This window comes from Eptatretus burgeri, chromosome 8, assembly GCF_056783735.1.
Source record: "Eptatretus burgeri isolate ZD-2024b chromosome 8, Ebu_testis_v1, whole genome shotgun sequence".
Lineage (NCBI taxonomy): Eukaryota > Metazoa > Chordata > Myxini > Myxiniformes > Myxinidae > Eptatretus > Eptatretus burgeri.
The window spans coordinates 22,915,413-22,938,894 of NC_140968.1; the positions used below are offsets into that span (position 1 = coordinate 22,915,413).

The 23,482-nt window shown below is 44.7% G+C and overlaps 1 protein-coding gene across 3 annotated transcripts in view; it reads right to left on the reverse strand.

Moving 5' to 3' along the window:
• LOC147021305 (uncharacterized) overlaps nucleotides 1-23,482 on the reverse strand; it is a 64,511-nt gene that overhangs the window by 1,758 nt on the left and 39,271 nt on the right. For 2 of the 3 annotated variants that reach the window (XM_085891125.1, XM_085891124.1), the window contains 6 exons: nucleotides 14,301-14,473; nucleotides 14,150-14,191; nucleotides 13,467-13,535; nucleotides 13,158-13,224; nucleotides 11,611-11,735; nucleotides 2,269-2,355 (listed from right to left, as the gene is read on the reverse strand). In XM_085891125.1, coding sequence (XP_085747251.1) covers nucleotides 2,269-2,355; nucleotides 11,611-11,735; nucleotides 13,158-13,224; nucleotides 13,467-13,535; nucleotides 14,150-14,191; nucleotides 14,301-14,473 — 563 coding nt within the window. Of the gene's footprint in view, nucleotides 1-2,268; nucleotides 2,356-11,610; nucleotides 11,736-13,157; nucleotides 13,225-13,466; nucleotides 13,536-14,149; nucleotides 14,192-14,300; nucleotides 14,474-23,482 lie in introns of those variants that run through there. The other variant, XR_015060747.1, reaches the window with a different exon arrangement.

The following is a 23,482-nucleotide window of genomic DNA, read 5'->3' on the forward strand; positions in this document are numbered from 1 at the left end:
AGCACCCCACCCTCCCCCTCGACACTCAAATGACCTGTGCACTAGTCTAAGATGGTAGTTTAAGGAGGATTCAAATTCACGGAGGGACAAATCTACGACCAGACAACCCAGATATGAGCGAGCTAACAACTGCGCTATCCTGCCATCCCTGCAGTTATTTGCTGCCAAAGTGTTCCCAAAGTAGTCGTGACTCCTAAAAGGCAAACAGAGACATGAAACAACGCCTTATAAAACATCAATGCCATTACGATAGCGAAACAGGAAAGTTCAGCTATCTCGAATTCAAGAATAAAAATCCCTGCATCATTATTCCCATGCTTATTGAAAAAAAAAATGGGGGGGGGGGACATTGTAATCAGCTCTTTCCGTCCGTCCGTCTGTTTTTCCATCCTTCCGTCACGCTATCTCCTCTTAAACAGTTGGGCAGAAATTCATTAAACGTAGTAATGATCACCACATGGTAAGAATGTGCGAGAGCAAGATCATTTTGGCCATGCCCCCTGGGGGCAGGATCAAAAGGTGAAGCACCAAAAAATGCAATTACGGGCACATTTTAAAACAGTTTTTTCATGAAACTTTGGATATGTAATCAACATTGTGGGAAGGATGAAACATGTAATGGTTTTAAGGCTTTGACACCTGGTTCATGCCCCAGGGACTGCGGACTTAGGGTCGCGGAGGTCAAAACGGAATTTTTTTGAAACGCAAAATTTGATATCGGGTCGATCCTGGTAGAAGCTTTCGTCATCATACAACTTTGCTTGAGGCGGGAAGCGCGGGGATTTGTGATGGCGCACCATCCACTTCACTCTAGTTTTTGTTAGCAAAAGCAACACATCTGAAGGTCCCACGTGCGTCTGACAACCCATACATACATCAAGCTTGCACCCTGATCTGGAATAGTTAACCAGGCCATTCCTTGGTGATTATACTGGACGAAGTAGTTGAGGATGTCGGTGTGTCCACTTCACTTACTTTTCTTTGACAGGGTGTTGTACTGCAAATGAAGTGCGATATTGTGCCAAAATGCAGATTTGTTTAAAAAAATGTAAACAGCATATAGGGATAAGTGTGCAAACTGAGGCGGCCATTCCAACTGTGCAGTCATCGTGACGTACGACCTGGAAAAGGTTATCACACGAAGGTAGCGGCAACGCCGTGTACACCATGTTTGATGATCCTACCAGTCTTTTGATGGACTTGCAAGGTAACCCAGCCAAGCTGGCACGAAATTACACACATGCACCCACCAAAAGGAAAGGCATGGGAATTCTTCACAGAAATTGTTTCCACTCGCAGTCTGATGAGATGATGTCCATGTGGATAGTGGCTTTATGCGACACACCGGTAAGGGCCAGTGGGAGCAAACATGCGGCGCAACAGTGAGGAATAAGAAGAGACGAGGTGACAGCAAGTATCCTGACCTATGATGCTGCTGCTCACCGAGGTGGGAGGAACCAAGTGCACGACCCATGACAGAGCCACGCTCTGCAGCTAAGGTCAAATGAAATATCAACAAAGACAGCATGGCATTTGAGGCGTCGTGCGACTTAACAAAAGCCGATTAAACATCCAAGATGACATCATTAATGTGGACGTTTTATTGCACCTCTTGCTGGTGTAATTTTGCCCGTAAAGGAACAATACCGAAGCAATGAACGATAATCACAGCAGAGTCATCATCGGTGCTTTGCAGTCCCAGGTATGGTATGCTCGCATTTCTTGGATCATAGTTGTCAGAGGGAATGGGAAATTTTCTGAGAATAAACTAATAAGGAAGAAAACAACAAAATCCTTTTAATTACAGTTGCTGTGCTTTCAACGAAAAGCATATTTGCACCATCTGCAAAATCTGCATATCTTCACTTACCCGATAGTTCTGTGCATATTGGCAGAGTTTGAAGTATCCACAAGTTTTACTTTTACAAAATAAGAAAATGTCATCAATTTATTTCAATAACATGGACATCATAAATTTCCATAGCATATTAAGCCATTAAGCATATGGTGACTGTTGGCTAGCGGCATTAATGTGCTGGTGCATTGCATTTGCCGCCAACAGACTCGTGTAATTGGCTCTCGGCAGGCCGTGCCTCAGGGCCGTGGACAGGACAGACGGTGCCCATCTGCACGGCTGCCAAGGAACACATTTCTAATTCTATCTCCATTTTTCCCTCTCTACTTTCAAACGAGGTGGCCACTTTCTACCGTCCCGATTCCAACTGTTTTGTAGCATCAAGAGAACAAAAACAATGCAGGAGAACTCACCGTGCTCTTTACCTCTTCTCTCTCCAGCACCTTCTGTGCCAAGTCATCGGGGAAACGTAGAACTGTCGTGATCACCTTAGCTAGAGTCTATTATGTAAGGAATATAAGGATTTGGACAAGGTGGGGATAGGGGAGATGGAAGAGGGAAGTGGGGAAATTGCATAATGTTGTTATTACAACGCTATCAAACAGGAGAAGGAAGCATTATCACAGTTCTCCCATTTCATCATGCTTTCATTCCAGAGGGATTAACGTTCAGTCAGATTACAAGTATTGCATTTTGAATAGATCTGTTCCAGGTCATTTGGATTGATGAAAACTGGAACTGGTGACAAAAAATGACAGAACCCATCGGAATACGACTATTTCACACGAACAAAAATACAAGATCTCATTGTAAAATGTGACGTGTAGATTTTGCATTTAAACTACTAAATCAATCAATTAATTAATTATTTAAAGTAGGTAGTGGGAGATGGTAAAGTGAATATAAATAAAGAAATAATTCAAGGTGGTATTTAGGTTGTGGGAGGTTATTATTATTATTATTATTATTTCATATGCAGCCTGTAGCTGCTGGTTGAATCATTTCTGGGAGCATGGATGTGCTGCTCATGCAATGCCCCCTATTTCCAGGAAGCTGGTACTCATTTTGCTGACCTCAGGATGACAGGCTGAGTCAACCCACCTGGTATTAACGGAACAAAAGGGGCTCAAACTCAAGACCCTAACATCTTAAGCAAACGCCAATCTTGGTGGGAGATGGAAAGCGCATATAAATAAATAATTCAAGGTGATACATAGGTAGTGAAGATGGCAAACATACTATATATAGTTCTAGAAGTGTCTGGGTGTTTGTTTGACTTTAATTCACTCCCTAAACTCTGGAAGGAATGAGCTGAAAACGAGTGGTTGTACGGGGAGCTTTTAGGTGGTAAAAAGAAATAAACATTCATTGTCCCGGGGTTCAGGGTGGTGGGAGCACCCCAATTCTCTCTATATAAATGTGTATCGTGTCACGTCGCTCTCAGTGGAGGCGGGTATTACAGGTCATCCTGTCTAATTCTGGGGGAAATTAACCCATCCGTCCATAAGGCAGGATTCTTCACGAGTGAATAACGAATTCAAGTTGCCTGTTGGTTGTGGGAATAGTGGTGTTTATAAATAATTAATTGATCCCAAAAGCCTGTTTTTCTCTCCCGTAATTTATTTAATTCTCAAAATTTGGAAATAAAATCAAGTGTCCCATGACTTTCGAATCCAATCGAAAAATCATTCGTCATGCGTCATGCCCAGATATTATTTGCATGCAGGTGCCGAATATGAAAGGAATGCGAGTGGAAGCTGCGTTTGGATGTATACGACCCAAAATACAAGCCCCCAGCTGGGTTGACACCTGGTTTGGGGACAATAACCATTCAAATACAGAACGGGTCACGGCGAATAGTTTGTACTCAGCACAACACAGTAAGAGTCGTAGGAAGGCTCCTCCACACAACACAGAGTAGAATATCGTAAACTACCAATGTGACGGCACTTCATAGCTCTTCCCACATGAAACACAATGAGTGTGCTTCACCTGCCTGTCTGGTCCTTCCTGCGAACTCGTGCAGTGAAGTGCACTGTCAAGAATGAGAGACTGCCGAAATGAACACAACACAAGTGCTCAATAATTCTGTCTATTGGCTCATATTCTCCATACAGATTCCATGTGGCTACATTGCATAAGAGTGGGATTGTGTTGAAGAAAACCATACAAGTGAGATTTATCAGAGAAATGGGTCACCTTCAAGGAGCAAATGTAGAGATTAAAGAGTAAATATATTCCAGTGAGATGTAAATCCAAGGCATAAATAGACAATGGTGGAAGATAAGGAATGCTACGAAGAAAATGCAGAAGGCAGAAGAAGGCAGACTCTAAGCAGCATAGGAGTAAAGCAGCGGCTAGTTGAGAAAATAACGACGCAAGCCAAGAGAATAAGAGGAGGACATGGCCAAGAAACCTATATATAAATCAACTTTGCTTGCTTTATGGCATAACCACCCCCTCTTCTCAGCAAGAGGGGGCAGAAAGCTCCGACCCTCTTAGCAAGAAGGCAGGAGCACGCAGTCCAAGCTCTGCCCTCTCCTTAGCAAGATATGAGTACGTCTATCAAGTACGTAAGTACAATGTGAATGTCTCTCAAGTTCAAAGTAGAACATAGTTATCGCTGTGAAGGTGCTCTTGCCACATGCACATTGCACATACTCATAGCTTTGAGTATGTCTTTCACATTATATGGATGCATTCACAGTTACTCGTAGACATATAAATGTACTCAACTCATACACAGTAATATAGCTGTGAGTACATATATTTAGTAGTAGAATGTAGTTACCTCTGCACCGAAGATGGACAGGGGTTATGTTTTTACACCTGTCTGTCTGTCAGCAGGATATCTCAAAAAGTTGTGGACGGATTCAGATGAAATTTGGTGGACAGGTTGGGTGTGTAACAAGGATAAATTGATTAGACTTTGATGAAAGATCCAAAAATGGGAATTAATTTTATTAATAAGTAATTCTTCACCATTGAGAGATGGGGCCAAAATATATATAAAGACATATCAAAAGGTTGTGGACGAGTTATGACAAAACTTGGTGGATGAGTTGGTTCGGTGACGAGAACAAGCCAATTTGATTCTGGTTCAGGTCCAGATCCAGATCCAACTTTTCAGTGGGATTCAAAACGTAAACTGTTCAGCCTGGCGGAGATGTGCGCTCTACCGAGTGCCGTTCTACTTATAGCCGTATGAGTGCTCTTGTCACAAACGTGGATGTACTCATCTCGGACATCATCGGTTTCGTCCTTAGACAAAAACAATTTCCTCAAAAAAGAAAATGGTATTTCCACCTCACAGCAAATATGTTTCTTCAATTTTTGCTGGAAGATATGTACAGAAATTGGATTAATCCCCCAAAAGTTTCGTTTTCTTTACATTCTTTATGCCAATGCCAAACACTTCATTTTTAAAAAATCTCTGAAATCTTTCAAACCATTAAATTTATCATGTACAAATTTCCAGAACTCCTTGTTTGCTTCCAGCAAAGATGGTGAACTCTACTTCAAATATTCACATTGTATGGTCACATGGTGCAACAACCAGTGAGGCATAATTTATATCAATAATTTTGATAGTGGGGTTAAGAGTAGGCTTTCCCAAATTTTCAGATGAAACCAAGCTTGGAGGTCAGGCTGCAGGAAGGGGGGTTAGTGAGATTCAGGATTGTCAAGATACTTTCATAGAATGGGCAAAAAACTGGAAGATCTCTCGGACTCTCTGGAAAATCCTCTATTTCTCTTTGCCGATGACTCCACCCTCTGCCGTACCATCTGTCATCCCTCAGACCGGCAAGCAGCAGCTTCTTCGCTCACTGCAGATCTGGATAAAATCACAAACTGGTCCAACACATGGAACGTGTCTTTCAATCCAGACAAATCTCACACTCTCACCATGTCTCTTCGAAAGGACCGTTTAGAAAACCCCCCCCATCCACTTTCTCAACAATCCTCTGGAAGAAGTCTTTTCTTTCAAGCTTCTGGGTCTCACTATCTGCCATGACCTTTCCTGGGAAAGTCACATTTCCAACCTCGCCTCAAAAGCCAGTCGCCGACTGGGAATCCTCCGTCGTGCAAAGTCCTTCCTCGGCCCTCTTGAGCTCCTGACCACTTACAAAGCTTTTGTCCGTAGCCTGATGGAGTACTGCTCTCCCCTCTGGGCTGGTGCTCCTGCCTCCCACCTTTCTCGGCTTCACGCTGTCGAAACCAGGGCATTTAAGATCATCGGCATCTCCCGCAATGAAGCTGAGTCTTTGGGCCTCTCACTCAATCACCGCAGGTTGGTCGGTGGTCTTTCTCTGTCTTCTACCGACTCCTCTCCAGCCTTGCCCCACCTGCTCTCTCTGCGATTTGTCCCCACCACATTTCCACAGGGCGCTCAATGTCCGCCAACAACCCCCTTCTGGTAAAACTACCAAAATCACGAATCACTGCTCATCTTCACTCTTTCATTCCTCTTTTTTCCCGCCTTTGGAATAAACTTCCTCACTCTATTCTTTCCCATTCTTCCCTCCAGGCTTTCAAAACAGCTGTTCACCACCACCTCTTATCATCCCCCATCCAAATCCTCGATCTTTTCTACCCCCGATAATCCACCCAAGCCCACTTCCTTCAATTCTCCTGCTTTCCTTCCTGAAAGTCCCTGTAATGTTCCATCTTCTCTTCGCCATGTTCCCCGTCCCATCCCCATCCCTCTCCCTTCCACAGTTCACCTAATGTGTCTGTTCCCCACTGTTTTGTCCCTTCCACTCCCGCCCCTCTTGTCTCATGCTTCCTTGCTGTGAGTTGTGTGTTAGCTCTCATACGAGCCTCGACCAAGGTATACAAAAAAAAAAAAAGATGGAATTTAACCTGAGCAAGTGTAAGGTGTTGGGGATGGGGAAGAACAATGAAAATAGAGATTACATGATGCAAGGGGTAATTTTGGAGCGTGTCACACAGGAGAAGGATCTGGGGGTGGTAATAGATACAAGGGATAAGCAGGCAGCCATAGTTAAAGCTAAGAGCGTTTTACATTATATTCATAGGAGGAAAACTTGTAAATCAAAGGAGGTAGTAGTCTTAATACTGTACAGGAACTTAGCGCAACCTCATCGAGAATATTGTTTTACAGTTTGGGTCACCATGTTTGAGGAAAGATGTGGCTGCCATAGAGAGGGGCTGGCTCGACTAAGCTACAAGGAGCGGCTGAAGGCAATGGAACTTCATATATGAGAAAGGCGACGTAGGTGCTTGCCCCACTGTTCTCATCCCTACTCGTCCAACCCCCTGTATCCCTCCCTACAGTGAATTTATGTTGATAAATTGTTAAACTGAATCAATGTAGTGGTGATGTAATGCAGGCTTGATGGGCCAAATGACCTCCTCCTGCATCCTAGTTCTGGCATATCCTCATGTACCCTTGAAAGAGAAAGAAAATGTGTAACTTGACAAAAGAGATTATTTTACAGGAAAAAAAACAAAACAACTATTGAGATAAAGATGGAGGAGACGTTCAGGGAAACTCGTAGTAGATCACCACACATGGAGCACGTGATCATAAACCACAGTGAGAGAGTATTTAAAACAGCCAGTTTGTGATAAAAGTGCACACAGTTGCAGCCGGCATGACAAATATCTACATTGAATGGGTAAACCGGCTCAATTAAGGTCAGCAAAAAAAAAACAAAAAAAAACCAGAACTCTCACCATCTCGTGCAGCGTGAACTGCTACACTGCTAACGGCAGCATCAATCGGCCTACATGGGGTTTTAGAAGCGTGTTTTTTTTATTATAAGCATCTAACCACAACCCCCTTGGAGAAAAAATCAATCCATGGATGCATTTCTGGCTCTGCAATTTAAAGTTCTTATGAACTGGTAACGGAAACCTAAACAGGGTGGATGTGTAGCAGGCCCCCTGTGTTGGTCAGGTTGGTCTCTAACCAGAGAGTTCATAGAACACGATACCCCATGCAAGGTTCAAGTGTATGCCTTAATTTTAATAAAAGAATGATTTTGAAAGATTGTTTAAAAAAATTTTTAAAATCCGGAAGTTTAACGCTGTTGAAGCAGTCTTGTACAGTAAAACCTCGCCGTCTGTGGGGGTTACGTTCCTGTAAACGTCCGTGAATGGCGAAATTGCGAACAATTTATAACATGTAAGTAAATTAGATATGGATGTTTTGGACCCATGGTTAAATAACTGCAATAATGCAGTATCCAAAAAGTTTCATCACAAAAAATGAAGGGCCGCAAGTCACCAACCGCCGCAAAGAAGCTGCCAGAAGACAATGATGCAGCGATGCAGCCGATGCCAGATGACGCAGAATGTAAATTTTCAAATTTTATTTTTCGGCTATACAGTGTTATAATTTAACACAAAATGTGAAAGTAAGGAAACTATTGTTATTCAAAAATTGAAAGTGTTTAAAAACTTGTGAAACCCAATGAGTTTAAATAGGGGGGAGGGGGGCAGAAATATCAGCATGGAGGGAGAGAAAGGGTGTCGAAAAGATAAGTGCAGACGGCGAGGTTTTACTCGACACCACCACAAAGAACATGTCCAAGTACTGCTAAACGGAATGACAAGAAGGCGATTCGTGTTATTCAGTGTTGAAGTTTATAATTGAATTGAAATCAAATAAAGATTGTAAAAGTCACATAAATAAATTAATTCTGGAATTTACTGCTGTTTTTCCACCGTTGAAGTGGTGTCTTTGACACCTCCTTATCGAACACGTTACATTTGTTCTCCCTGCGTGTTGTTTGTGCCCTTTATGACGTCCTTAAAAAGCAGTAAGTTACCTGTTTGGAATGATTTTCAATGTTGTTTGATTGCTATATAGTCAGAGGAAAAAAAATCATCTTGCTCCTTTCTCCACAAACAAGGACGGGACAAATTCAGAGACCAAGCACTGTTAAGCAGCTGGTTTGTTTTCCGATTCATGTTCAAAATATAACATTAAATTTAAAGACGTTGTTCCTCAATCATAAACTGACGTTCACAGGCATGAGCAAATTGCTTCACCCCACTTTTCGCTTCGCATGTGTGGGGTAATAATGCAATGTTCTGAAAGTGCAGAAAGCAACAGGGAAAATCCGAGTCGATGGAGAGTACGTTTGGCTCAGGAGACCATCTTGGTTATGCCTTATGAAGGTCCATTGGTGGCCTCTCCTCATAACAATGCATCCATGTGGAGATATATATATTTTTTGGCAAAGGCCGATATCATTGTGCTGCCTGTGCTGTATATGGTGTTTTGATTAATATGTTTTGCACATGCTTGTCCGTGATACCTTTGCTATCGATGCCAATGAAAACCCATAATTGATGCGATTGTGAAGATTATCTTTAGAGGTAATGCAACAAGGAAGAAGAGTTTCTAGCTGCAATTGCACGACCGATGAGGGATGAATAATTGTAGGATATTGCATTCATAGTCGGAAGAATGTATAATGGCAGGGAATTGTGAAACACCTTAAGACGATTATACACGATTGTCTGTCCGAATACAGCACAGTATAAACTAAAGGATCATGGGAAAATAGGAATCTAAATAGAATGTAACAGTCATAGTAGCTGTTTGCATCAACTCTTTTTGGCACAGCCAACAGAGATGCCATCACCAAATGATAAGGAGGCATCATTTTTTTTTTTTCCCGCACAATGGCATTTGAAATATAACTTCAAAAATGATTAGGGCTTGATATTATTACGGCTGTGGAAATTCGCATTACACCATAAAGGGTCCTCAGGTGAGAAATATCGGTAAGTTCATGTGTAGTTAGCCCAAACCCGTTGTTTAGAGGGAATATGTGTGATCCATTCCGGCTGCAATTCTTCAATTAGCCGATTTTCTTTTGCTGTCATTAATTTGGTGCAAGAACAACAACGAACATCACCACAACCAACATCTCAACAATCACGCCATTCACTACACGACGCCAACAATCACACCATTCACTACACGACGCCAACAATCACGCCATTCACACCACGACACCACCTTCCACAACTACACTACGACATCTTAACCACTCGCCATTCAACGAGCACCGTGCGGTCACGATCTCCGCGGGACGGATGAAAGGAGCGGAGTGGCAGCAGCAACCCGGGGTGCGAAGGGGCATCTCCCGCCCGAAACTCCCACCGGATTTTCCGTCCTGCTTTTCCCGCGCTTTGGCATGAGGGAGGTGCGATTTGAGCCAGAGGTCAAAGGTGAAAAAAGGTGGGGGCCTGATTTTGGGGGAATAATTCCCTGGCCCCGAGCCGAAACTGACTTTCCTCGTCCCCCACACGGCGCGGGGAGGGGGGGACGAGAGGGCACGCCCCTTTTGGGAAGCTTCCAGAAGGGAGGTGGAGCCAGAAATGGGGCGGGGCGTGGGGCGGAGCGAAGGGCGGAGCCCGACCCTACAAAAGGCATGGGTGTGGAGAGTCCTTGCTCTTGGTTCGTTCGGTCGATTGTCGAGAGTTGTGGGCGTGAAGGTCGACGAAAACGTCGCTCCCTTGTCCCTAAAGGGGAATTGTTGAGAGTTGTGGTGATTGCTCCTGGTCGGAGGTTCTGTTCGTTTGTTCCTGTCGGGCGGACGACACGTGCAGGCGCGAGGCACGAGCCCAGTGGACCATGCCAGAGGGGCTCGGAGTTACGGTCGCCAAGGACTCGATGCGCTAAGGGAAGTCGCGACTTCCTTTTCTTTTGGGGTTTTGTGTAAATGTCTGTGGGTGGCGCCAGTCTTGAAAAGTAGAACAGTTATAAGTGTTGCTGTGTAAATCATATTCAATTGCAGATCTGCTTGCTTTTATTGTGTTTTCTTGCTTGAGTGTAATATACGTGCCTTCCGTGCTTCCGTAATAAATGTGCTGGTCCAATTGTTCCCCGTTTCGCTGCGTCCTTTCCTTTGTTTGAATCTCCATCTTGCATCACGTAAGGGATTAACAGTGGGTTTAAAACACCCGGTAACTAATCTGAACCGTCAAGGTCGATGATAACTCCGCTCGGTTATCCCTGTAGTATGGAACGAGCCGCTTAAGCGGTTCGTGTCCGGAGTCGACCTGTGGCGTGGTACAACTCCTCGGTACGCTATCCGCGTGGGTACTTAGGTAAATCGACCATTCGGCGATCGGACCCTATTTCGCGCGGGTAGAATGCGGACTGAGTTGTGGTGAGGTTAAACCCCCACCCGTGACTGGCTCCTGGCGGTAGTTCCCGGATGGTCACGACTGAATTGCACGTTCGGTGGGCGAAGTGGCCGCTATTGGTTACACACGGTCGTTCGCACGCCGGACGGGCCAGAATTCGTAACAATATAATGGTACATCATATGCAACCTTTCTCTTAATGTGCCTGACCACCAGAGCTAGAGGGTTGACTTTTCATCCCAAGTTTCCGCATGATGGGTAAATAGAAAAGCTGATGCCACAAAGCCAGCACAGCACAAATTTGTTGGTGAAGCCACAACCTAAGACGATTAGTTCGATGTTCAAATATGAAATTCTTGTTAGGGTCAAGTGTAGGGTTAACCTACTGGTCACACTTTTTCTCTCCCACACTTTTTCTATCACTAATAATGACAGCAGCACCAACGTCGTTTATCTACAATCTTCCTTCCATGTTATACAAACAATACCATTCAAAATGGCAATCCATTTCAAGATGGAATGAAAAATATTCCTGTCTAAAATGTACATTTATATTTGCGATATATGGCAATGTTTTTGGGATGCTGTTCATCTAGTGGTTCATGAAAGCAATACCATCGTACCTTCGTCTCCCGTCCCATCATGTATTCAAATAACACTTTCCGTAGATACGCAACCTCTGTTGGCTCAGGCTCCTTTGGATCTTCTCCAACTCCAGTTGCCGCTGCTGCAGCTGCAGCTACCATCCCTGCAGGAACACAAGAAGGTACAGGAAGTTCAAGCTGGTTAGGTGGCCTCACAACTGGCCAAATCAGGAAGATGCAGAAGGAACAGTGGAGCAAGGGGAAGTTAATAATTTCCTGAACAATGTTGGTGTAAGGAAAAAGGAAGAGGGCAAGACAAGAGAGTCGATGAAGGTAATATTGTCCAACAATGTTGTAGTTATGAAGCTGGTATATTTATAAAATGTACAATAAGATACATATTCAGGCCTTCATTCGCAGCTTGATTCGCACTCTCCCCTTTTGACTTTTTGGACTCTCCCCTTTGGACCCCTTTCTCCCCTGCCTCATACCTTGCCCTTCTTGATGCCATGGAAAGTCAAGCCATTAAAATCATTGGAATCGCCTCTGACTAAGCCGAGTGTCTATGCCTGTTACTTTGGCATTGCAGACAGATTGGTAATCTTTCGGTATTCTCCCAAATCATTTTGGTCATGCACCCTCTCCCCTATCTTGGCTCTGTCCTGCCCAGGTTTCTGCAGGGCACAATGGTCTGCCAGTAACCTTCTTCTTGTTGAACTCCCAAAATTCAGGCTCACTGCTCATGTCCACTCATTTGTTCACCTTTTCTCTCACCTGTGGAACCAACTTCCCCAGTCTGTTCATTCCCTTTCTTCCCTGCAAGGCTTCAAGACAGCTATTTAACACTACCTCAGGTCATCCACCATCCATACTTATGACCTCTTATACCCCAGATGACCGCATTCCCAAGCACTCTCTTTTTCCAGGTTATTGCATTTTCCCCCTCTCCCTCACTTCTTTTCGTTTGTTAATTGGCGGTTGGTTTGTTCCTTTTCCGTTTCATCCCCACTTTCCCTGTCCTCTTCTTGCTGTGTTTCATTCAGCTTGTGTGCAGTTTATTCACCCCCATGTGTCCTTCTCCCACTTCGCTTGATCTCATTCTGACTTCTACTCTGCTGTTGGTGTTTCTCTCACTTCCCCTTTCCATTTTGCTTCCTTCATTCTGCTCCAGCTATTTCACGAGCCTCAATCATGTATATACACCAGGACCCCGACATTCACAGGGGATACATTCTGGGGAAAACCCTGCAAATGTTGAAACCACAAATGTGGGGGCAATGTTTCAAATGGAAAATTGGGGGATAGATGGAAATACTTCAAGATTATGTTATCCAAGGAGATGAGAAGACAATGAGAAAATCAGCATCACAAATGCAATTTGAATTTGGCAAAAAAATCAGCATCACAAATGCAATTTGAATTTGGCATCACAACATGTAGAATGCAGGCAGGTGCTCAGAAGGGATGGCACAGCAAACAAGGTCTGTCACCTGATATCTTTGTGCTAGCTTGTTCAAAGTGTCCATTCCACAAAAGCTGGAGGACAAATGGGACCTTGTAGGATAAGAATTGCAAATAGAATATACCTTTGTCATAAACAGTCACTCCTGTTATTCGAACATACGACTTCAATTGATCCTCCAGGCTGTGAACCTATGCCAAACAAGGAGACAGAAATCCACAAACAACACATAAGCTAACCCAATGCATGGGTATCTACACATCTTTAAAATAAGAGGCATTTTTCATTAGTTCTGAAAAATAACTCTCAGGTAGATGCCTTTCAATGGGATGGGTGAATTGGCATGTTCAGAGGTTAGTGTGACAATGAACAAAGGTATTGATTGACATGAATGGGAGTGAAAAAGAGTCCAACTACAGATTACAACACAAACCTGCTCCCTCAATTCCTGTTCGTTCAGGCGGGTCTCAGCCAGAAGACTTGTACGCTCAGCAAGAAGAGACTGCAATAAATTCAAAGACAAAAGAAGGATGTTGCATGAGGGAGGGAGATGGGGTTGAGATAAAATATGAACAATTATAAAACTATTCAATCTGTCCAGGGATTTAATATGTTCTTAATCCAGTTAAGCAAGTTAACCAAGGAAAAAAAACTTGACCAACGTTGAAGACGTTGAATGTTAATTAAATAATTATGGGTTGAGGATCCAACTTGGAAATCGTCAAGGTCACCAAAGGAAGGATCTAGTCTCGATAAAAATGTAGTGAAATTGGCGAAATAACAAGGGTTTAAGAAAAAAAAGGTAGATGGAGCAATTTGCCTAGTATGTGCCCTGTCGTAAGGCATTTGCTAAGATGCAGCACCTTGCTAGCACAAAAGGAGCACTCATAAATAAAGACATTAAGTGTTGGCCTAACCTCAAGACAAATAACCCAAGGTTGAAACCACAACAAATTGAGCTGTTGTCAATGTGAAGCAGCAACTCATAGCATGCAAGTGAAGAAACAACAAAAACAGGTTAATAAAATGTGTACAAACAACAATCATTTATCACCACCTGCCTCCTTTGCAATCCGAGAGCATTAAACAAAGCAGCAATGTGTGCTGTGACTTCACCTGCAGATCTTCCACTGAACGCTGACTCTTTGACTGCATATCCTGTCACAGGCACATGAAGTACAGCACCGTTATGGGCATTATTCGCTTCAATGTTTAATTTATAACAATCAAGAAATCCTCACAGGTGTTGATTTTACTGCTTATTCACCTTCTCAAACGGTCTCATGTCTATGGTCAATCCAATCTCTTCCTTCCCTCCAAGGCCATTTGCCAGCTCTGGCTCCTGCATCAGTGAGACTGCATCTTGGAGCTCCATTGGAAGGGGTTCGACCTCCCAGGCACCTAAATCTTCACCAGCATCTCCATTTGCCATTTGAATTTCTACGGATAACCAAAGTGCAGACCAAAATTCCAACAGTTACACTTTTTCATTCACTCAATATATATATATATATATATATATATATATATATATATATATATATATATATATATATATATATATATATATATATATATATATATATATATATATATCATAGACTCCTATAGAGAAGGACTGGAACCTCACGATCTCGGAGTTTGTAACTTGAGTCTGAAGGATTAACTTGAGTCTGGGGCTAAAATGACTTCTAGAAGGGCTAGAGACACGATCTCGGGATCCATATCGGGGTTTTTGAGGACGGCGAGTTCAATAGTGTCATTTTCAACAGCACCTGAGGTCATCTTCAAGGTCAAAATGTCATATTTCAAGGTCAAATTGCTGAATTTTGGTATTTTTTGCCCGTTTTTGTGTCTAACTCATAGAGGAAAACTTTTGAAAAGTCTATGACAAAACATGACATTGTGCACCTACTGCACCTACTTGCTGATTTATATCATCGTTAACTAATGTATGTTTTGTTTGTTTCTCTTTCAGAAACTGTCCAGCTGGTGATCTCACAGGATCTTTGTGTTGTTTCCTGCTTTGGTGACAATTTGCCACGTCGTTGCAGCTGCTTTGGTTGTAGAGGAAACTATGATAGGACGCCTTATGTAAAGGTCATATCCTTCCCAAAAGATCCTGAGGAGAGGGAGAGATGGATATTGGCAATGCCAAATGAGAAAGAAAGCTTGAGGTGCTTAGAGGAGATATATATTTGTGAGACACATTTCAATTGTGATTGGGTGTCAGTTTGGGGTGGCAAACAACCCAAAGAACCCCCATTAATATTTCCTGGAGTACCAAAATCAGCTTTGAAGCAGGTGACCTCAGCCCCACGCCCAACATCATCTTCTACGTCAGAATCAAGAGCTAAGAAGATGCAGGCAGCTGATGAGGCTGCAGAAAATATCCAAGATTTCGACCACTTCTGTGCTAAATCAGTTCCTATTTTCCTGGCATTAACGTCATAAAAGACCAGGAAAACCTTTACCTATCAATAACTGATGCTACTGGACAAACTGTCAAGCAGTTCTTTCATTTCCAACAAGTTCACTCACCTTTTGGATTTCTATTCTTGAATAGAGTTGAGAAAGATGGAATTGAGGTGCCCAACGACTTTTTCCTTTGCAGAACAGCCTGCTCTCAAAATGGTCCCAGATTAGATCCATAACTGACCAGGTAAACACCTATGAATGCACAAGCAAGGAAATTCTTCAGCTTGTAATAAGCCAGCTCTCTTGGATGACTGAGGCACACGAGCTTCCTCATTTCACCTTCCTTCTGTCGCAGCTGCATCTTATGTTCAAACCTCTTGATCGTCGCCGATTTGATACTGATACTATGATTTTCGCAATGCAGCTTCACAACATATCACCCAGTGCATACAAAATGATTCATCAATCCGGCTTAATCATTCTACCATCAAAAAAAGGTAAAACAGATGCTTGCTAGTAGTCAGCAGGACTCCAACCTCAAAACCTTGTTCGACCAGCTTAAACCACAGCAGCGTTTGGTCAATTTAATGTTTGACGAGGTAAAGCTGGTCGAGACATTGCGATTTTCTGGAGGGCATGTTGTAGGATATGCTCAAAATGCAGCAGCGGGTGGTGAACACGAAATGCTTGCTTCACATTGCTATGGTTGTTGAAGTTGCCTGCCATTTTGGTGGTCCACGCTATATTCTACACAGTTTGCCCTGCAAAAAACTAACTGCCGATCAGCTGAAGGAACTCCTTATCGAAGCTGCATCAGCTGTAGTTGGTGCTGGCGGTACTGTGATTTCTTTGATATGTGACAATTGCAATACCAACCGCAGTGTTTATTCACAACTTGGAGGACCAGAAAGTTGCCAAGTGCTGTCAATTCAAGAGCAATCTATGTTCTTCGTGTACGACTACGTGCACATCTTCAAAAATGTTCGCAACTGGATTACTGTTGATGGCAATACACTCTCATTTGTCGTAGATGGTAATGAGTACAAAGCTTACTGGAGTGACATTCAGGTTTATGAGATCGTCCGGGCTACTCCTATTCGCTTAACCAAGCTGACGCACACCGCTGTTTTCCCCAAGCCCCTTCAACGCCAGAGCGTACCATTGGTATGCCAAGTGTTCAATGACAAGACTGTCGCTGCTTTAAAGACCTTCAAGGATTCACTGGGAATCAGCGAAGGCACAATCATCCTCACCCAGATAATGAGTGAGTGGTTCAAGATGATGAACGTGAAAGACCGTTTCTCAGCTATCCATCTGCGCGCCGAATCCAGACAGCCTTGGACAGCAGACTGTACAAGTTTCACTAGGCTGGAGCAGGCCTGCCAAATTATATCTACCTGTGCATGGCAAGGAGGTGGTGGTCGTAAGCTGAAGCTACTGCTGAAGCTTACTGAAGCTGAAGCTACTCAGCAAACTGCTGAAGCCTTCACTGTGTCCACACGTAATAATGTGGATGCTGCCAAATTGCTTCTGGCAGAGAAAGACTTTGACTACGTTCTTCCTGTTATATTTGCAGTTGAAGCCTTGGAAAAGTTTTTCGGCCAAGCCAGGCAAAGAAGTGGTGAAAACATCTACATTGATGTAGTTGACATTATGGCTGCAGCTAATATTGTAAATTTGCAAACACTCATTAAGCAGGACATTATGCCCGAATCGCATTCTCGTGTGATTGATTGCGACAAAACTGTACAACTTCCATAAATCTAGATGAGCGAAGTGAACTCATTGACGAGATTACTCCTCAAGACACTCAGGATCTCTTGGGGTCTGACGATGCCCTTAAGCATAAAGTAGTTTATTTGGCCAGACACCTTGTTCATAAATATGGCGATAGCACTAGTATGGAGGAGATCATTGATGATGAAGATGGTAACGAGGTGTCATCTGAGTTTCTAGATAATTTGAATAGAGGTGGATTGAGTGTGCCGACTATGTCAACCGTCTTTTTTTGTACATAATGCCTATAATTTGTATGACAAGACTAAAATGCGTTGCCGATTTCATTTTGCTGAGCTGTTATCCTCTGTTGATGCACCTTTAGCTCGTAGTAATGCTTCATGTACTACTTTAACTAAAATTCTATTGAAAGCTCATGTCCTCAATGTGACAAAGAAAAAGCTTTGGGATGCCTCAGGAGGCAAGAAAAGCTCTCCAACTTATGATAGACATAGACATAGTTGTAATAGGCATAGTGTTGTGACATGCACATAATGTTTATGTAATACGATATATGACAATAAATATCAAAGTTTGACAGCTCTACACACTTGCATCTTATTACAATCAGCCAATCTCTCACTGTTTATGAGTTAGACACAAAACGGGCAAAAAATGCCAAAATTCAGTCATTTGACCTTTTGATCTTGAAGATGACCTCAGGTGGTGTTGAAAATGACACTATTGAACTTGCCGTCCTGAAATCCCCTATATGGATCCCGAGATCGTGTCTCTAGCCCTTTTCGAAGTCATTTTAGTCCCGGACTCAAGTTAATCCTTCAGACTCAAGTTAAAAACCCCAAGCATGCGAGGTTCCAGTTCTTCTCTATCGGAGTCTATGATATATATATATATTATATATATATATATATATATATATATATATATATATATATATATATATATATATATATATATATATATATATATATTTACGGATTTCAGAATCCGGTCTGATGAATGCATCCACACATCCAGGTCCTCAGACAGTTATTTTCTTAAATGCATGTTCAGATTAGCCCCATCCCCATGTCTAATGGGATCTTAAATGTGATGCATTGAGAAGGGTAAAGGATAGATCCCCTCTCTTATGGGAAGTTTTTTTTTCTTTACGACAGACACGTTTACACACATTTCTTTCACGAGCTCTGAAGCCCACCCCCATTCTTCCTCAGCAACAATCTTTCGCGAGCTCCGACGCCCGCCTTTTTTGAGACCGCACGGGTCGTCATGGTAACCATGCGCAAGTGTGGCAGGGTGAGCTTGGGGCGGACTGCACCCGCGGAGACGGCCCGGAGATATAAAACGAACAAGAGGTGCGTTCTAAAAAAAAAAAAAAAGCGAAAGAGGAGAAAAGCGGGAGAGAGGAAAGCGAGAGGGAAAGCGGAGGCGAAAGAAAGCCTGGGAGGGAGAAGAGAACGAGAAGCGGGTGTCTGGCCAGCGCCAACGAGACAATTCGGCCTTCCCAGTGCTTGGGCAAGCGAGCGTGTGGTGCGCATGTGGGTGTGAGCAGCGCCGCCAACAAGTGAGGCACGGGTCGGTTACCAACAACACCAGGGTCTAAACCCACGACAGACAATCCCAGTGCCTTCCAGACTTCGACTGGCGTTTAAGGCATGGGTAAAGAGGAGCTGCATGGGTGCTGGCGACGGACGTGACACGCACGCACGCATTTTAGGACGTTTTCACTTCACGGACGACTTTCTGGTGAGCGAGACGATTCTCCCACCCCCCCCCCCGAATCTGTTGGGTACCCATCTCTGTGTTTAGCTGTAAGTAAGTCAACCCCCCCCCCCCCCCCCGGACAAGCATCTGCTCTTTGTCTCTTTCCTGGCATTTGGATTGATTTTGCTTTGAAATTTATTGTTTCATTTCCCTCGGAAAATAAAAAGTTATTTCCATTTATTGATTTTATTATTAATAAATCATTTGTCGATTTCCAACCTGTCCGTGTTTGTCCTTTCCTTCCATTGTTCGAACGAAAATAGACTGGGAGGTAATTACCACAGATTTGACCAAAAATAGTCGGCACGCACCAGTGGTTAAAACGCTCGGCCGCCCTAATCAAAATCTAATCGAGATAACATTGGTGCTTCGCTGAGGGCGCGCTCCCCGCTCAGGTAACTACGTGACCTCTAGTTAAACGAATAATTAGATGGTGGACACTGGAACTCGTGGTTGACTGGGTGGTGTTCGTGGTTCTAAAAAACCCACCGTACCACAACGTTAATTGTGAGCGGTGGCCCCAGGTCTGGCTCTACCGAGGACAACCGGCGATTAATCCTCGAGCAACAAGCTGGTGTCTCGGTACCCGTGGCCGCAACAACTGGTGTAGGGGGTGAGAGATTTTTCGAACCCCTTGATCAATAAATTGGTGTTAGGTCGTCGACCTGTGGTGCGCTTCACGCACCTCGAAATTCAGAGCGGTTAGACAAAATTTTAGTTGAATTTATTGGGACAAACATTGGCGGACCAACACGGGCAGGTCCCGGTGGGCCATGTAGATGATGTAAATATGAATACGGAATTGACCCAGGACCCGCATGAAGTCACAATGAAGGGTGAAGAGGAAGCAATGGGGGAGATGGAACATAACCCCCACCCTCGGCCTCTGGAAAATGCGGCGCCGATAGCGCAGAGCGCCGGGTTATCTCCACCAGTGCAGCCCGAGAATGACATGATGTTGTTCATGAGGCAATTAATGGTGCAAATGAAAATGTCGAGCGAAGAAAGAAAAAGAAAAATGGACGAAAACAGCAGAAAAATGGACGTGATGGGTGATGAAATAAAAAGGGAGATGAGTGAAGCGATGGGCAGAGAAATGGCGGCGGTACAAGAGGAGGTAAGGGAGTGTAGGATCGGTGTCCGGGAAGAGATGAGGGAGAGCGAGGCCAGACTGATGGGAGAGAGTGGGAAGATAACGAAGGAGGGAGAACGACTGACGAGAGGACAGAATGAGTTGAAGGAACAAATGGAGAGGAACACAGGGGCGATAAAGGAGTTAAGAGCCGTCAAGAAGGAAACAACAAGAGAGATGACTGGAATTAAAAACGAATGTAAAATGGCACACAAGAAACTAACGAAGAGAGTGGAGGAGGTGACAGACGATGGGAACAAAGGAACGGGAAATGGAAACACAAATAGAACACGAAGGTGACGTTAGAGGGGGCAATACAAGGGGGGCATCGGGAATTAACGATGGTTAAAGAGGTGCATGAGGTAAAAATTGAGATTATTGAAATTAAAGCAAAACAGGTAGAAACAGGTAGTATTGTAAAGGAAGAGATTATTGAATGCATGGACGTGTTATATTTGCAGCGTGACAGAGTGCTCGAAGAACGGGAGGAGGTGAGTATAATGAAGGTGAGTCATGGTGAGACCGGTCACGTACATGATGCAATCGGGTGTGTCGAGCTTGGGAGGAATGAAGGACCTGGGGTTTCTTGAAGTGCCCAATGTGCCGGAGTATGTGCAGAGTGCATGTGACATAACATGGATGAGTGCACACGAAAGAGTGGGACACGGCTCGACCCGGACGGGAGGAGTGGTTAGTGTAGCGGACCGGTGTGGCGAGCCTCTTGAGCGGGACAGAGTTGTATTGGAAACCACGCCGGCTCAGACTTTGGGTACGAGGTACGTGAGTGTGCACGGTCGGTGCTTTGCCAACCGCCCAAGCACGGATGGTGGCGTTGTGTTAATGGTTTCAGAAGGGCCAGCGTGTAAACGCCCCCGAGACAGATAAATCACTGGAGCACGGACGGCGAAACAGAACGGATTTGGCTGCAAATTGTTTTCCACGGGGGCCAGGTGTGCAATATGCACGGTACCCCCGGCAAGAGCAATGGGTGTGGCGAGCACCGCTTGGTTCCCAGTGGCAAGAATTCAAACATAAATTGGCTCGCAACAGACATATGATTGAGCACCTCCGCGAACGCAGAGGGCTCATTATCATAGGGGTAAGTGACGGGGCGATGTTTCTTTCCACCCCCTGAATGATCTGTTCGGTACCCATGTCTGTGTTTAACTATAAGTAAGTCAACCCCCCCCCCCCCCGATAAGCATCTGCTCTTTGTCCCTTTCCTGCCATTTTGATTGATTCTGCTTTGAAATTTATTCTTTCATTTACCTCAGAAAATAAAAAGTTCTTTCCATTTATTTATTTTATTATTAATATACCATTTGTCGATTTCCAACCTGTCCGTGTTTGTCTTTTCCTTCCATTGGTCTAGAATTGTTCGAACCGAGATAAACTGGGAGGTAATTACCACAGATTTGACCAAAAATAATCGGCATGCACCATCGGTTAAAACGCTCAGCCGCCCGAATTAAAATCTAATCGAGATAACATTGGTGCTTTGCCGAGTGCGCGCTCCCCGCTCAGGTGACCACGTGACCTCTAGTTAAACGGAATAATTAGACAGTGAACACTGGATCTCGTGGTTGACTGGGTGGCGTTCATGATTTTTAAACAACCCACCGTACCACAACGTTAATTGTGAGCGGTGGCCCCAGGTCCGGTTCTACCGAGGACAACCGGGGATTAATCCCCGAGTGACAAGCTGCTGTCTAGGTACACGTGGCCGCAACAACATATATATATATATATATTTATATATATATACATATACATATACATACATTGTTACAGTTCTCGGAACCGCATGCATCCAACAGATGGTGGTCCCAAGACAGTTATTCCATTAGTATACGTGTAGATAGTCCCTTCCCTTTTGTCTAGTGGGACAACAGGGGTGTGCGTTGCGAGGATCTTATAGCTGGGTTTGCTTACATCATTCCTTCTTCATTTCATTTCTAACTTCATTCCTACTCTTCTTTTCTGATTATTCCTGAGGTAAATCTGAGCCACGTGCGCCCTTCGCTGTGAGATGGGTCCTCAGCAAAGGTCAAGCAGGCATTACACCCACACCCCTCCGTAGAAAACACAGCCTGCCAAACACACTCACAGCGGTAATTTTGACTCGATGGACAGGAAACACACCCAGCACGACGCCCACGCTGCACAGAATGTGTACAGAGGCCGATAATAGAAAGGCAACCCCACGCCACGTTGCACGGGATGTGAGTGTGCAAGGCACAAGCTGCGCGTTCCTTTCAACCCACTTCTTGACTAATTATATCGATCGGGTGTAGCCCCGTGCACACAATAGCAGAATCGGGTAAACGCGAGCGCTGGCCACGTGCACTGTACGGAACGTGCTCGAAGGCAGAGCCGTGCGCCACTCGCGACTTTGTTATCGTGCAGAGCGGGGCACGAATGGACACATCTTACTGTGTGTGCATGGGATCGCCATAACATCTTACCTTCTCGCCTCTACGGCCAGCGAAGCTGCGATCGGGCAGAGGCATGTTGTATAGCTCGGGCCACGTTGGCGCACACGGAGCGGGCGTGTTGGCCAGCGCTGGTCGGGGCGTCCGAGCGGGCGTGCGGGACCGACGCCACTCTCGGTCGGTCATCAGGGCATGGCCCAGGGGTTCGTGCAAAGCGATTCATGGCGCGGAATTCGGTGTGAGCGATTCATATCATGTCGTGAGGTCGGAGCAAGACATCCTTGCGGCGTGGCGTCACCTTGCCGGAAGTGTAATGTTGCTGGTTCCGGCCATCGCGGCACTGCCGCGCAGAGGGTCGGGGCCAATCAGAGCGCCCGATTCGGGTGATGACACCGAGTTTTGGGGTGGCCGCCCGCCCCGTGCGGCCTATAAAGGTCCGAGCGGATCCTTCTCTCTCTATGCTGCCCTGCCTCGCCTTCCGCTCAAGGTGGACCTCGACTCCGCCTTCTGTCGTCATCACTTCGACTCCTCCTTCTATCATCATCGCAAGGCTCCTCCTCTTTTCCGCCCACACGACACTGACTCCACCCTCCCAACTCAAGCCCCTCCTTCACGCCCACGGTCTCGACGCAAGCTGCTCGAAGCAAGAGACGACGCGCCAGCTGTCGGGGGGGGGGGATACCGTGCCACGGAGCATCCCCCTGAAATGTATTGGTGGCGCGTTCGGGTACCACGTATCAATTATACCAAGGTACTGAGAATCCGTAGCCTCAACCTCGTCTCCTGTCTTGCCTCCATCCCTCTTCATCGGGTTGTGTGTGTGTGTGTGTGTGTGTGTGTGTGTGTGTGTGTGTGTGTGTGTGTGTGTGTGTGTGTGTGTGTGTGTGTGTGTGTGTGTGTGTGTGTGTGTGTGTGTGTGTGTGCGCGCCTGTGTGTGTCCTGGCGCCTGTCTACATAAGTAAGCCT